Source organism: Lactuca virosa, chromosome 6 (genome assembly GCF_052849685.1).
Source record: "Lactuca virosa cultivar CGN04683 chromosome 6, Lactuca_virosa_CGN04683_v6, whole genome shotgun sequence".
In the NCBI taxonomy this organism is placed as follows: Eukaryota; Viridiplantae; Streptophyta; class Magnoliopsida; order Asterales; family Asteraceae; genus Lactuca; species Lactuca virosa.
Window position 1 is genome coordinate 170,912,435 of NC_136431.1, and position 17,189 is coordinate 170,929,623.

Here is a 17,189-nt window from a genome sequence, read left to right on the forward strand (position 1 = left end):
ATGGTGATCTAGAGACGTATGTGTATGAGTCAATTTCTATAACCCTAAAATGCCCCTAAATCCATTTAATTTTGATGCCCCCTCACTTTATTTTTCCACTTATTTACAAAAATGCCACAATGCATCTTAACCATCCATTTTTTTGATCCAACGCTCCACTTTTAGTTCTCAGGTTCTCGGGAAACTATGAGTTCTCAAATGATCCTTCCTCTCTCTCTCTTTCTCTCTCTCTCTCTCTCTCTCTCTCTATATATATATATATATATATATATATATATATATATATATATATATATATATATATAGCATGTCTTGAACACCAACTAGTTCAAAATAAAGGGAAAATGAGATCAAAATTCATGCATGGAGTCCAATCCACCACCAAACTTCAGATCTGAGACTTATGCTTATCAAAGGACCTCAAAGATCCATAAAGTTGCCAACTTTATGGATTCCATGCATTCAACTCAACCTATTCATGGAGAAAAGTGAGTAAAACCTAGATCTAGCATGCTTAAATGAGAAAGGAAAGAACTTGAAGACTTACAAAGGTCCACAAACAACACAAGATGGTGAGAAGGAGGCTTGATGAAACAATGCACCAAAGGAACCTTCTTCTTCAATGAGGAGCTAAAAACGACCAAAAGAGTTCTCAAGATCAATAATGAAGGCTAGGTTTGTTTAGGGCAGAGAAGGATGTGATGGAGGCTGAGAGTGTGCAAACCTAAGCCCCTCACTTCCCTTAAATAGGGCGTAAATCATGGAAAATTAGGGTTAACCCTCAGGTGGACGCCACGTCATGACTACTTGCTTATCATGTCGTGGCATACAAGAATGGATGCGCGTTTTTGCCTTGATGGTCACATCATGAGGCCTCCTTCCCCTTGTCGTGATCACCCTAAAATCCATGATTTTATGCCTTTAATTGGACCAAAAGCATAAATAAACCAGAAATAGGTGTTACAAATACAATAGGATCTTAATTCATGAAACATACAGAGCCAAATCTTTGAAGCAAGTGATGAAAACGAATATATAAGCAAGCGGGTTCATCGGAAGCTGATCAATTTGAGCCTCTTCCCCTTCCATCGCCATGTTAGAGAGAGAAAAATAGACCCAAAATCTGAATTTCATCCGAAAGGGGCTCCATCGATTCATATTTTTGGAGTTTGGTCCTCAATTTATCAATCTCTTCTTTTAACGAGCTGATCTTTTCCTTGTCGATATGTAATTCTTCAGCATAATATGCGATTTTAGAGTTTGATTGATTCTATTCAAGTTCCATTTGAATATGACTCGCAATCTAATGTTGAAGTGTCATATCCTTTGTTTTCAAAATAATAAAAGATTGGAATCTCTGATAAGCGATGAGATAATCTGTATAATCATAATCAGGAGACGTGATAGCGGAAGGGGGTTTGGAAAACACATCGAAGTTGTCTGGGTTTTGCGATCGTAGGTCCGGTGGGCGACTCCTCCTCAACTCTGTTTTGGCTTCGGTGTAGGTCCGGTGAACATTATGTAGAAGTCTTCGACGTGAGTTTGGTCTCTTTTGGCAATAGATTTAAGCTTTTTTGGCGAATGACTCTTATTCTTCTTCAAATAGCTTCAACATGTATTTGATGCTTCGATCCATTTCTCGAATAAAGAATCGTTTTGTTATTCCAAGGTTAGTCATTTTGGTGTTGAAATAAACAATCATTTTTCATTTTCATGTACACGTCCTCAAATTTCTATGCAATGTTTGGTTCAAGTAGCTATGGAAACCTTTGACTATCAAAGTCAAAGTACACATCATCAATATAACCGGGAAACCTGATAATTAAAAAAAAAATGATATTTTTGACGGGGAAAATTCAAGTTTAATGGTCCAACGGATCAAAAAAAAAAAGTAAATAAATAAATAAAAATTTGAATGGTCATTTAAAAGCATACCGTAAAACTATGTTGACATCAACAACCCTTTTAAAATATATATCAAATTGTTGGTTAAGTTATACTTGAATTCCTACCCTAAAAGTAAAAACTCGTGGCTTTTTTGTGTGTAACAATTTGCCTACCATAGAACGTGTAGCATTAAAACCTAATTTAGACCAAACGGAAAAAGAGTTTGTTGCCCCTTAAACCTCCAACAACCACCACATACAGGCGCCTATTGTTTCACCGGAGATGGAAGCCGACCTCCAACTTCTGCCGCAACCTTCTACCACCACCACCACCACCACCAATCATGAAGAAGTCCGAAAGCCACCTCCGCGTCAACCAAAGCGTTTCATAAAGAACCAAATCCCTGACTCCATCATCAACGACCCGGCTCTCAACGCCGCCATAGCTCTCCTCCCCTCCAACTACAGCTTCGAAATCCACAAATCCGTCTGGCGTATCCGCTCCACCGGTGCTAAACGCGTCGCTCTTCAGTTCCCTGAAGGTCTCCTCATGTACTCCTTAGTCATCTCCGACATCATCACCGCCTTCGCCGACGTCGAACGGTGCTTCGTCCTCGGTGACGTTACTTACGGTGCTTGCTGCGTCGACGACCTTTCCGCGGCAGCTCTCGACGCCGATCTACTCATCCATTACGGCCATAGCTGCCTTGTTCCTGTAGATAACACCGTCATCCCCTGCCTCTACGTCTTCGTCGATATCAAAATCGACGTTGAGCGGCTAATCAACACCGTGAAGCTAAATTTTGATCCGTCAATCGCTACGAAGCAGCTTATCCTCGCCGGTACGATTCAGTTTGCAACCGCGATTCGATCTGCTAAACTTGAATTGGAAAACGCAGGGTTTAAGGTTTTGATTCCTCAATCGAAGCCGCTATCAGCCGGTGAAGTTCTCGGTTGCACTGCTCCGACTATTCCAATGAGTCAATTCAAAAACGAAAGTGACGTAGTTCTGGTGTTTGTAGCTGATGGGAGGTTTCATTTAGAAGCATTCATGATCGCAAACCCTAAAATCAAGGCTTTTCGCTACGATCCTTACATCGGATCCTTGTTCTTAGAAGAGTACGATCACAAGGGGATGAAAGAGTGCAGAATGAACGCAATATTAAAAGCTCGAGAGGCCAAAAACTGGGGGATTGTGTTGGGTACTTTAGGAAGACAAGGGAACCCTAGAATACTCGATAGGTTAGAGAAGAAGATGAGAGAAAAGGGTTTTTCATGGACGATTGTATTGATGTCAGAGCTATCTCCCGCTAGAATTTCTTTGTTTGGTGATTCAGTTGATGCTTGGATCCAGATTGCATGCCCTAGGTTGTCAATTGATTGGGGGGATGCGTTTGTGAAGCCATTGTTGACCTCATTTGAAGCTGAGATTGCACTTGGTGATTACCCTGGTTGGTGGGAGAGAAAAGCTGTTGTTATAGATAGTTCTAACTCAAATTGCTGTGAAAAGAATGAAGCTTGTTGTGGGAACAACAATGGCAGTGATTATCCGATGGATTATTATGCTCAGGATGGAGGAGAGTGGAACTCTTGTTACCAGAAGAAGCCAACTCGGCCTTTAAGAAGAAATAGTGTTTTGAAATGATATAAGTTATCAGAGTTTCTTGAATTCATTCACATAAATGAACAGTAAAAGCTGAAGAAGCTTAATACACAGAAGAGATTCTTGAATCTTCAACTATCTGCAATTTTTTGAGGTGGGTCCTTTGTTAATTGTTTCTATATCTTTGATTCAGTGTAGTCTTTTGATATTTGTTCCATATTTACCGAATGTTCTTGTTTTTTGATCTGGAGTTGCTTGCAAGTTTTTGAATATTGATGTTAGATAGAATTTGGGGAATGACAAGAGCTTTATTGAACCCCCTGTTCTATATGTCAATCTAATAATAGCAAAACAAAATATAGTTTTTAAGATGAATAATAGTTGAATACTAACGCATTAAGATCAAACCAAATCAGTGATTTTGAGACATGCATTGATTACTTGTACTTCTCGCTTTAAGATTTGTATCAAAATAGTTTTGTATGTTTGTAATATTTTGTAAATCGTAATGAAAATAACAAAATTAATAACTTCAAAGTACCATTTCACCGGATGAAAAATACAAATATATAAAAGTATATTGTCAAAAAGCTTAAAAAGCTCTAATTTGATAGCAATGCTATCTTTTTCATTGTTCAGAATGAGAAGAAGATAAGGATAAATATGTTATAAATAGAGTTATAAACTTTATTGTTATGTTATTTTTTATTGTACGAACTTATACTATTTATGATATTCCTAATATTACTATCCATATAATACAAATCAAATATGTATGATAAGTAATATTCCTATTATTATACCACCAAAATTGTTTTTATAAGTTATTTTCTTATTGTGCTTCTTAATAGATAAATTTAAATGCCATGTAATTTTTAAGTAAAGCAACATAAGCTAAAATCTTAATTCTTCACGTTTCAATGAAGTCAAAGAACTAGAAAAGTCGGGAGAATGTCGGGGGAAAATATAGTTTTGGAGAAGAGAAAATTATATGGTTGGTATATAATAATTATTTTCTTTGTATTTATTTTTTACATGGGCATTGCGATAGAATTTGATAGAAAAATTGGAGAAATCTTGGTGTCAAAGATCCAAAATTTTGAAACATGGAATCAAATCACGAACTGAAACACAAAATCGAACCAGTTAGGGCTCAACTACACCAAATTGAAAACATAATAAATAGGTAAAAATACTATAGGCTTCAAACCTGATGTTTCTCTGGTTAGTGAATAGGTTCGATATTTTCAGAACCATCATCAAATTTATAACCTAAACCAGAAAGCCATCAACAAATTAAAAATTGTACACACCCAATACCTATCGATAGAAAATCGATCTGAAACTTAGAGAAAGAGGATAACAATCGACATATTATGGAATACAAATCCATGTCTTGTAATCCACTCACATTTTTGGTCTATTTCATTATCATAAGCTGCCATAGCAATGGAGGTGTAGTGGTGATGGAGTACACTGACCAAATTCAAATCAATCATCTCGGAATCCAAAATCACTCAAGCACGAAGACACGATTGATTTGATATACATCACTTAACAAATTTGACTATTTTTAATAATATTAAATTGAATTTGCATCGGCTCTTGTTAAAAATTAAAGAAGATGTAAGTTTTCAATTCAATACCTTATACTTGTATTTATTTTCAAATCAAACCTTACACTTTTTAAAACTTTTATATATATATATATATATATATATATATATATATATATATATATTGTAGACTGTGATTAGTTTCTAGATTGTACTTCAAAATATTTAATTTTTTTTTTAGAAACATCAAAATCGCACATATATAAGTTTGCTAAATTAAAAAAAACAATTTTTTTTTAATTTATAGAGATCTTAATAATTATAAACAACAAAATATAAATTTGATTTTATTAATTATCAGATATTATAACTGTAGAATTGTTACAATTACTGTGTGTTGCAAATGGAGAAATGTAGGAATTCAGGCGAGCAGCATAAACAGTTTCCCATCCAGCAGACCGTGATGATCTGTTGTGACGCCAAAGTGGTAAAATAGTAGGCATTGGATATGTTCCATGTAAATCAACCTTCACATAATGATCACCTCTAACAAGAGCAATAACAACAACTCTATGAGTTGAGATGTCTTGGGGACCAAGCCATAGTGGAAAACATGTTGATGGACTATCTTTGCTTAGAAAAATAACTATTACATTATACTTGTTAGCAATGAGAAAGCTAGTGACCGGCATAATCAACCAACGATCTTTTGGTGCGAAATGTGATCCATTGAAATTCAATGAGTGATGTATGGTGTTTAAATCGTAATAAAAAATCTGTGCGTACTCAGCTGGGTGTGCTAACAACTCATTCTGTAAATCTAAGCGGATTTAACGCCAATTATCTTCACTATAACCGAGACACGCAACTATTGCACAAAATCCACAATTTCCATCTCCCCTCACGTTTTGTATGTTTGTGACATATGGATGAAATTCATACGGAATTTCATTCATAAGTGGATCTGAATTATACATTACTTGTTCTTGGTTGAAGTACGAGCTGTGCATCGATTGTTCCTGATTAAAAGTTGAGTTGAACATTGGAGGTTCTCGGAACGAGTACGTACTATGCCTATCCGGTTCCTGGTTTAGATCAAACAAATTAGACTGCATATAATCAGGCGTATAAGTAGAAATGCTACGTCGAGACGGATATTGAGTTGGTGGCGCTTGAGTCGGTTGATCTTGAGGTGGTGGATCTTGAGTTGGTGGGTCCTGGTTTAAATCGATATGGGTTTTCTTGAAAAGTTTCTTCTTTAAGGAGGGGCGCCCACGAGTATTTTTGTGAGTAGCAGGTTCAGAAACTGAAGTTGTTGACGGCGTGATTAAGTTTAGTAACTTCCTTGCTAAACTTAACTTAACAGGTCTTGATTGTTTTTCGTAATGAGCATTAAACATATTTACCTCAACTGCACAACCCAAATTGTCATCTTCTAACGATTTGCATTCTAATAAATCAAGTTTCTTCCAAAACTTATCTACTGAATGAAGCGGTACACAATTACCTTTTTTAACAAATATAGCTTGTTCATGCGCACATGGCAGCCCATAACTTGTACGTACTTGACATCCACAATTTTCATAAACAAATCCAAATTCTTTGGACCGCTCATATTCTTTGAAAATGATATCAAGTGCATAAATTGAAACGAAACGACACAATGATTTTAGATGTGGTATTTCGTAGTACCGATGTACAATCAAAATTTTGTTATGCGCAAGACTCGCTTTTATACCTGTGTATTGTGACTCAACAACATCAGCAATACGCTTCAATGATTTGGCGATATCTGATCGTGATGTTTCGACATATCTTTTTAACTTGGCATGTTGACTTTCAGCTCTATTAGTTGTGTGGTTGCCAAAGTTAAGAAACTTATCGGTCCATGCAGACACAGACTTTTCTTTGTGTGGTGTCAACCATGTTTTGTTTAGATAAGAAAATGCATCTGAAATACATAAAAAATTTCAGTTGATGTAATGAATTATAACATATTATAATGTATATTTAAAAATACCTGGATAATTGTTCGTAATTTTTTCAACTTGTGCCAAATTCTTGTTGTATGCTTCCTTTGTTTCAGAGTTAACCAACCTCGTCCATGACGTATAAAGAACATCCCAACATGATTTGCATTTCTTCATGATATTGTTATTTATATGCCATCTGCAAAGTAATCCTTTAGCATCTGGAAATATAATAGTGTATGCGTTCATGAGAGCCATTTCTCTATCAGTCACAATAACACGCGGCAACATACATCCTTCCATTACCGATTTTAGACAGTCTAAAGCCCAAACATAGTTGGACTGTTTTTCTTCATGCATGTACACAAATGCAATGGAAAATGTCATATTTGTTGGAGTTACACCAACAATCTCCAATAGAGGCATCACGTACTTGTTTGTCTTATATGTTGCATCCATTAACAAGACATATGGAAATGCACGCCATATTTCTAATGATCTTGGATGAGCAAAGAATAAATCTTCTAACTTATTTGTCAAAACATTTGCACGACTATAATAAACATATCCATTTTGATCTAGAAATTTCATAACACCTTGCATTTGAGTTTTACATTCTCTCTCCCTACGTCGAAGTTTTTCGTCTGCATTGTAGATAGTTTTGAGAGTAGATACATTTTTCGGATTTAGGTTTTTTAGTGCAGATAATATATCTTTTGGTTTGACATTTTTTTTCAACAAATATTCCACTATTCGACATTCATATTCAGTTAGCCGTCGTGGATAAGGATGACATTCTAAATATAATGACGGCTCATTGGATGAATATCATCTTTCTAAACATAACAAAGAGAAAAACATATATAATAATAATAATAATAATAATAATAATAATAATAATAAGAAAGGTTAAGTACAAATACCTCATAATATGTGTCACCCATCCATTCTTCCCAACTTGTCATTTAATAAAATCTATATTTATAACAAATATCATATGTTTGCTTTTAAGGAAAGTTACTTTCAGCAAGTCGCTTTCAGTTTACCATATAAGAAATACCAATCCTCTATATATAGAAAGAAATTGTAACCAAATTTTCATTTTTATCCCTTCTATTTTTGTTAATGTTTCATAGTTTATATTTCTTATTTAACAAATTAATTTTTTTCTATTAATATTTAATAATATTCATTATTACTCTTCTTGTAAATGTATTCATGAGATCATTTTAATTAAACAACTTTTATGAATAAGTAATATGTTTCTATTTGTTAGTTTTCAAAATTAATAAAGTTTTAAGGGTTTAAGATTTAAATTGATAAAATCTAGGGTCTTTTCTAAAACTACAATGTAAACCGAAGGTATAAAATTGTAATATTACATTTTATCGATAAAATGATTATTTTATCGGCACACATATTAATACATTTTATCGGCACACATATTATTTTAATAAAGTTATAAATTGGTCGATCAATATGAATTTTGAAAATAATAAAATATATTATTTTCATTAAATATCCTTACATTTATATTTGAATTTCAAATCAAACTTTATATTCCGCCGCCTCGGCCGGGGGTATAACAGTTGTATGGCTTAAAAATAATTGACAACTTACTAATACATTATAATAGAACCCTTATCAACATTTGACGATAATAATAGTTCATAAATCAGTTCTTCTGCTTCATTTGTGTACATTGGATGGATATCCGTTTCGAATGACGATCTGTCTTCGAAAAAATAGTTACATACATTCAAGCTATTATTTCATCTACTTCATTTGTCTCCATTGGATAAATATCGTCTCTCTAAACATAACATAGAGAAAAACATACATTTAACAAAAATACAATAAAAAATAAGAAATGTTAAGTACAAATACCTCATAATATGTGTCACCCATCCATTCTTCCCAAATTGTCATTTAATAAAATCTATATTTATAACAAATATTGTATGTTTGCTTTTAATGAAAGTTTTTTTCAAAATGATATTGCAAGTCGCTTTAGTTTAACAAATAAGAAATATCAATTGTCTATATAAAGAAAGAAATTGAAACCAAATTTTCATTTTTATCCCTTCTATTTTTGTTAATGTTTCATAGTTTATATTTCTTATTTAACAAATTAATTTTTTATTAATATTTAATAATATTCATTATTACTCTTCTTGTAAATGTATTCATGAGATCATTTTAATTATACAACTTTTATGATTAAATAATATGTTTCTATTTGTTAGTTTTCAAAATTAATAAAGTTTCAAAGGTTTAAGATATAAATTAAAAAAATCTAAGGTCTTTTCTAAAACTACAATGTAAACTGGAGGTATTAAATTGTAATATTACATTAGATTGATTGACACACAATTTGACACGATAATTGAAATGATATATGTCAGTTGCCATTTTTAATTTATTAAATTGAATAGATGTTGCTAGAATGAGTTAATAGCGGTTCTTTTGTTATTTTTTAGGTTTTTTAATACACATTAAATTATGATTAATTTACTTAATTTTACTTAAATAAATGTTGTTAGCAATGGGTTAGAAAAGTTATAAATTGGTCGGTCATTAATAATATGAATTTTGAAAATAATAAAATATATTATATTTTGATGAAAAATAAATTTACTGAAAATGGTTAGAATACATAGTAATACTAAAAATCAAATATAGAGCCTTAACATTTTAATTGATATTATTTTGAAAATATTTATAAGACTAATCGTATAGTTTTTTCAGATCTATATATACTTTTAAGAAAATAAACCAATACTAGCCTATATAATAATAATGAAATTGCAAACCTTATAATTATTAAGATTAAGTTTTCATCTATATATTTGAAATAGATAATAATGAAATTATTGGAATTCGAAAGAACAAAAAGGGTGTGTTTTGTAATTTATATCTAAGTGAAAGGGATTAAATTAGAAAAGACATAAAAACAATTGAAATCATGTGAAGTGACAAAAATGATGAGACTGTTTATGCAGTAATCAAATCAATACTCTAATAATGACTTATACACGAATTTAATCGTGCGAATAGGAGGACCCATTCAGAAAATGATAGAGTAAATGAAAGAAACTTTATTGATTTGTAGAAGCAGAATCGGCTTTATGGTCTTACAAACTTTTCAATGCAATGACGCGAAACCAGAAGGGGTAGCACCTAGACGAATGACTTTTGTCCGTCCATCCAGGTCTATTTCATAACCAATTCAAATGCCACTTATGATTACAAATAAAAATAGTAACCCTAGATGCAAGAGTGACCAAAAATTTCACATATTCAAATTCTAAAACACCCTTTAATACAAGATTAAGACAATATGTTGCACATGGAAACCAAGTAATAGAAGTATATCTTTCACATAACTTTTTTTGGAAATGGAACTTCCCTAACGAGGGTTTTCGGGCCAGCTTTTGCGCACCGACTAATCCCCCGCTGCAAACATGAGGCCTTGCCTCATGCCCATTGTCAATAACAATTTGAACCACATTCTTTTTCTCCTACCATTTCAAAAATCTCAGCAAACAAATTACACAAACTTAAAGCATTGCTTTCTATTAGGGCTGAGCAAAACCGAAACCGAAAATGAAAAGCCAACAAAAATCGATAAAACTGAAATTGAACAAAAACCATCGATTTCAGGTTTAGATTTTTCAAAATCAAAAAATTCGGTTTGGGTTCGGTAAAAACCGACCCAGTGAAACCGAATCGACCCGATGGTTTGAAAACCGAACAAAACCGACCCGAACCCACATATTTAAACCAAAAACTACTTTTAACTTTTAATCTTTGGTAATTTTTTTTTTTTGCCGGTCAACGCCATAAGTGGTTTTTGGAGTTAACAAGGCTCCAAGATCTGGCAATGGTTTTTTTTTTTTTTCTCTTGGCCAAGTATTTTCACGGTTATGTTATTTGCCATCATAAATATTTTTTATAATCAATATTGCCTTCTATTTGTGTTTTCACAACCTCACTTGATTATTAGACACATCTTTGATTGTAGCAGCATATATTTTAGCAACTTGCTTGATAATCCACTAAATTCTAAAGCGGGTGTGGGTGAAGACAAGGTCAATTTTAAGACAATTGTGGATGGCCTTAATTGATGTTATTCTTTATTTGTATCCCTCATTTAATGGCCTAATATTCAGGTCGGGAGTTGCTAAATTGACACCCTTTAGACATCTTATGAACACTTTTATTAAAAGTCAATCTATAATAAACTATTTATAATTTACTTTTTCATTTTTCAAAAAACTATGCAAACTTAAACAATAAAAAAAACCTTAAAAATCAAATAGGGTGTCTAAATAGAAAATTAGGATGTCTTTTTAGCCAACCCCATTCAGATCACTTATTGTTTTTCAAGCAAGTTTAGTCATTTATTTTTCTAAAAATCTATATAGGTTTACCGTTTTCTTCGTAACAAATTCTATTTTTTCTAGCTTCAAACTAGGTCATTGGATTCAATTTCAATCATTTCTTGGAGATTAAAAGAATAAACTAAAATTAGGATTATCAATGTTCGTTTGATTTGGTACAAAACAACATATTTAATATGACAAGATTGTATTTCATCGTCCAATAATGTAAGATGCAGACTCAACACATAATTTTTCTTATTATGATGTAAGCCTTCTTATATAAAATCCTATGTAAAACCAAAATATTACAGAGTAAATGGTCTACATTAGGGTTGACCTTGGTAACACCAAATAACGTAGACAATATAAATGCACATCATTATATACTTTTTTTCTTACATTAATTAATCAATCAAGTTCAAATAAATCATGAGAGAACAGTTGATAAACATTAAATCCCGTAGCATCATCTAGGCTCGACTACTATTTGTTAGAACAGGAACAAGGAATCGTAAGGTGGGTATGATTGGAGTTAATCCCTTCTGGATAATCATCATCATCATATGGTGGATCGAGTGTAATATACATTTAGAATACATTTCTTCTTCCAATCTTTATTTTGTGGGTCCCATCTTCTTTACATAAATGGGACCCACAACCACATGTAAAAAATAAAAACCGGCCCATATACAGGACCTATTGAATGTCGCCTACCTTGATTCTTCCTCCCTGTTGATGTAGAACTCCAGACATGCAGATTCGACCTTCAAACTTGAAGGAGATTCCTTTTATGTGAAACCAACACGCTTCATTTCGTTGCTTGAAACGCGACACTGCTTTAACAAATACCAAGCCCCTCGAGCACTGTATAGGATCCCCAAGGTATATCATATCTACGTCTTATAATATGTTTCGAACTAGAACAAGGTAAGAATCAACGAAACATGGAGAGATTGAGGAGATATCAAAATCTTAAAGATGTAAAACCCATTGAGATATATACATCCGAAACAGAAGAAACATATGAAGAGAACCTAAGCCCAAGAAAAGAAGAAGTCAATGGTACGTTCATCGATGCAAGATAAAATACACTTCTACCTTGGGATCTCCACGACATAAGGTTAGAAGGATTGTCATAGGAATGAAGGGGGTAGGACAAGATTTCTTTAACGGGGCCAAGATGAGGATCAAAGCATGCAACTGCTCATTAAGTTCTTGGGTTGAATGTAAAGGCATGGCTTTGAACGCATGATCAATAGATATGTATTTTCCAAGATCAGTATTGTTGATTATTCATGAATTCATATATACATGCATATCATCTTGGATCTTGCACTAACATCATCGCCATTGCCATGGCCATTTTCTGTTCTCAACTCTTTCCTATTGATGAAATATCACACCAATGTCGTTGAGCGAATCATGAATCAATTGTGATAACCACTTTGCCAGAATTTTAGGCCTTGAGAGAAAAAGAGAGGAAGGAAAGAATAGATTGGAGGGAGGGAGCGAGTGATAGGACTCTTTCAATCATTCGTCCTAGAAATGCCATTTGGAACCTTGCTTGTAACTAAGTTTGGAGATACCATACGGATTCTACGACATTAACAAGTGAATGGAAATAAACAAAACAATATATATATATATATATATATATATATATATATATATATATATATATATATATATATATATATATATATATAATGTTAAAAATAAAACAAACCATGGTCTCATATTCATTCTTGACATTGGTTTCGATTTTATTTTAAAAAACGAACCATGTAGCCGTTGTCAACTGAACCCTAGATTCAATTACAAGATGACTATATATCAAAATTAGACCAATATTATTGGGTTTAATAACCGTGTACATGGGTCACAAAAGAAAACAATATTATAATTTTAAAAGCGTAAAATTAATCGTATTTTTGCAAGTAGTCATTTTTAAGATGTAGTTAGACATTTTGTGTGTAACCCTTTAATTTACGGTTGAAAAATTAAAATAAGTTAGATAATAAGAAAAACATAGTCTTTAATTATAAATTTGCAAATAGTTCTTTGTATATAATAATGAATGTATGTTTATAAGTATCTATACTTAATATATGAAATTGTTCGAGAATGTAAGGAATGTATTTTGAATTTGAATCGATAATAATAAAAAGAATATTTTTATCTTTGGTCCATAAGTAATATTGTGTTTTTTTTTTTGATATGTCATCTTAAATGTAACATACGGTTTCGAGAAGCTTCCAATTTCGCGAATTATGAATATTAATGGATCAAGTTAGGGTCCTGGACTTCAAAGGATTTGGGTTCTAGGCCCATTTGGAAGTGAATTATATAGGTTGTGCGAGCCAAGCTCTCGGTTTATGCTTTGGAGCCCAATGGTATAATGGTAAAAGAGATGCTTTGGTCCTTTTATTGATTTAAGGGTTCAAGTTCGAAAAGTTTTAAGTCGAAGAAGATTGGATGGAATTGTAGAGTTTTTCATCAACTTTTCGAGCATATAAAGAACGTCGAAATCAGAATTAGGACGATAAATTATGGCTTTCGGAATTTGGATGGGATTGTGCTTAGCCTAGTATGTTAGGCGTACGTGGCATGTACGTTGGGCGTACTAGCTTAAGTTGATCGCAATGTTCCTTCCTGGTACGCTGAGCGTACCAGGAGTACGCTGGGGGTACGTAAGGCAGATGAAAACCCTAATATTTCGGTCTTGGGCCCTATTTAAAGACCTTAATTCATTCCAAACCATTCTTACCTTCAGCCTCCATCCTCTCTAACCCTGAATTCGAAACCCTAGCCCCATTTGAAAGATTATTGAGCCTTTGAGTGTTTTTGGTATGTTTTTGGTGCTTTTGGAAGAAGAAGAACTCATTGGAGGAGTGTTGGCTAGCTTGGAGCTTGAAGATCCATAACTCTTTTCCCCTTTGCAAGCTCCTAGAGGTATAAAGCTTCAAACTTTATGACTTATTAGCTTAGATCTAGATTTGGGAATATGTTTGGTATGTTTTGGTCCCTTGGTTTGGTTTTTGTGAGTAGAAGTTACTCCAGAACCTTTGAGCCCTATTTCTGGTATTTGTTGAGGTCATTACGTCATAAAAATTGAATCTTGATGGGTATAACTTTCTCATGCTAAAGTTTGTGGCCTTTTGGTGAAGTTATAAATCTAGGGCTTTGGTTTGGACACCATTAAGCCATGCAAAGTCATAAAGTCAGGAACTTTATGACTTAAGACATCCCTTTTGAATCATATCCGAGTGTTGGGCTTAAAGTCTAAAGGCGTTAAGAAGTTTGGATTTGAGATCGGGCTTCAGCGTCGTACACCGGGCGTACTTGGGTGGTACATGGGGCATACTCACGAGAATGGCTCTTGGGCCATTTTGGGCTTTGGGTCGTTTTGGGTTTGGGCCTTTCTTTGTTGGGCCAAGTATAGGAAGGGTAAAATAGTCTTTTACCCCTTGGTATGATAAAATAAGAACTGGGCCTTGGATTATGGGTGATTGCCTTAATTATTGATTACGAATGATTTTTGGATATGTTCGGTGTAAGGATCCAGGTTGCAGCAGCGTGTGTGTGTTTCGGTTATCTCGGATAGAGGTGAGTCTCCTCACTATACCTGTGGGTCGAAGACACCAATACCGGCCTACTAGGATATGTTATATAGGATGCTAGCTGTCTTTGTGACTCTTGCATTGTATGATGGGCTGGGCCCAATGACATGCATGTAGGGTTGGGCCCAACTGATGAGAAGGATGGGCCCATCATATGTTGGGTTGGGCCCATTGTATGACGAGCTAGGCCCAATTGGTATGCTAGGTTGGGCCCATTGGTTAGGAAGGGCTAGGCCCATTATTATGGGTTGGGCCAAATGTGCGGGTTAGGCCCAATGATATGTATGGTATGTGGTATTTTGGGAAACTCACTAAGTTTTATGCTTATGATATCATGTTTATGGTTTCAGGTACTTCCAGTTCGAAAGGGAAGGGCCCAACGTGACTGCACAACATCCCCCCAGAGTTTATTCCGCATTTGATTAGTCATGATTTTACTATGATGTTTAAATACTATTTTTCACATTGATGTAATTTTGGGAACAGAATGTTATATGAATTAATGTTTAAAAATAAAAACATTTCCTTGGATTTTTGGGTTGTTACATTAAAATGACCAAAATACAAGATTTTTTTTTCTTCTATTTTACCTGATTGTAATGATAAAAATGAAAAAAATAGATTTAAATTGTTAAATGACCAAAACGGTCCAAATGTGTTTTATATACTTGTAATGCCAATTTAAATGACCAAAATACTATTTTTTTTCCCTGTTTTACTTGATTGAAATGAGAAAAATGACCAAATTTGCCATTTTGACCAAATGACAAAACTAAACTTAAATGAATGACCAAAAAGGTTCAAATGTGTTCTTTTGTATCTGTAATGAAAAGTTTATAAATGACTCGAATACTAATTTTTTTATACCCGATTGAAATGAGCAAAATTGTATTTTTACCAAAATGATAAAAATAGACTTATGGTCAAAATGACCAAAACGGACCAAATACGTTTTTTGTTCATGTAATGCAAAGTTAAAATAACAAAAGTACTAATTTTTTATATTTTACTTAATTGAAATGAGAAAAATGAGTAAAAATGTCATTTTGACCAAAATAGACTTAAATGGTCAAAAGAACGTATAATGCCAAGTTAAAAACGACCAAAACACACTTTTTTATGTTTTACCCGATTGATTGAAATGACCAACACATAAATAACATTTCTTGCATTATAACAATGTACTTTCAAAGTAAAATACTTAAATAAGTAAATTTACTAATTAAAAAGAATTTGACCAAATATCTCAAAATTATGACTTTAATAAATTTTCAAGAATTGACCAAATATATCAAAATTATGACTTTTAAATAGTACAGTGCTATAAATGAACTTAAAAACAATCAATTTTTCAAAACCTAGCCAATTATGTCATAATTGTTACTTTTAAATAATACAATGCTATAAGTGAAATTAAAAATGTCATTTTTTCAGAAACTGTCCAAATATGTCATGATTATGACTTTCGGATAGTACAATACTATAAATGAACATAAGAATTGTCATATTTACAAAACAATCGCTCATATTTTGATTGCTATTTCTTAGTGAAGGTTGTGATAACTTTCGCATGTAAAGGCGAGTTTGCCTTTGTCCTCACAGTCTCCCAATACTGCAACAACAACCACAATCAACTTACTTCTCTTTTATCACTTCTTTTTCCACCACTCGTGGTTCTTCAAATAGGAAAAGGATAAGGTAATTAATCTATAAGTAAATTGTCAAAAATACTTTGTCCTATTAAGACAAATTGGAACTACAATGTTATAAATAAGTTAATATCTTATTATAGCATCACTTTTGACCACTTTTACCCATGTCCAAAATTAATTGCCAACCTAAACTACCATGGTATTCTAGGTTAAAAAGAAACACCAGGAAAAGATAGCATTTTGTGATAACATACACATCAAAGTTTTCATTTTGTCAAATCATCCAACAATTAGGCATGTGTTATGAAATAGTTGTAACTTACAAACAAAGATAAATGATGTTACCTTGTTAGTAGAAGAATCAACATCAAATCCTCCAATAGTAGTTATTGCTTATTGAACCCAAAATCAGCCTCGACACATGAAAGACAATTGTTTCTATTCTTAGAGTGTATATCTAGCCCTTTTTAGCCAATCAAACATAAATCTCGGTAATCAATAGCTGATTTAGCGAGAC

The 17,189-nt window shown here is 33.2% G+C and overlaps 1 protein-coding gene across 1 annotated transcript; it reads left to right on the forward strand.

Annotated features, from left to right (window-relative positions):
* Positions 1 to 2,018: 2,018 nt before the first annotated feature.
* LOC145120729 (diphthamide synthesis DPH2 family protein) lies at positions 2,019 to 3,759 on the forward strand. Its single transcript, XM_079056534.1, has one exon. It carries the CDS (start codon positions 2,170 to 2,172, stop codon positions 3,529 to 3,531), a length of 1,362 nt encoding a protein of 453 aa, XP_078912660.1. The 5' UTR covers positions 2,019 to 2,169; the 3' UTR covers positions 3,532 to 3,759.
* The last annotated feature ends 13,430 nt before the right edge of the window (positions 3,760 to 17,189 follow it).

Excerpts from the sequence above, each read along its gene's own strand:
- LOC145120729 (XM_079056534.1), top strand. The coding sequence starts at position 2,170 with ATGGAAGCCGACCTCCAACTTCTGCCGCAACCTTCTACCACCACCACC.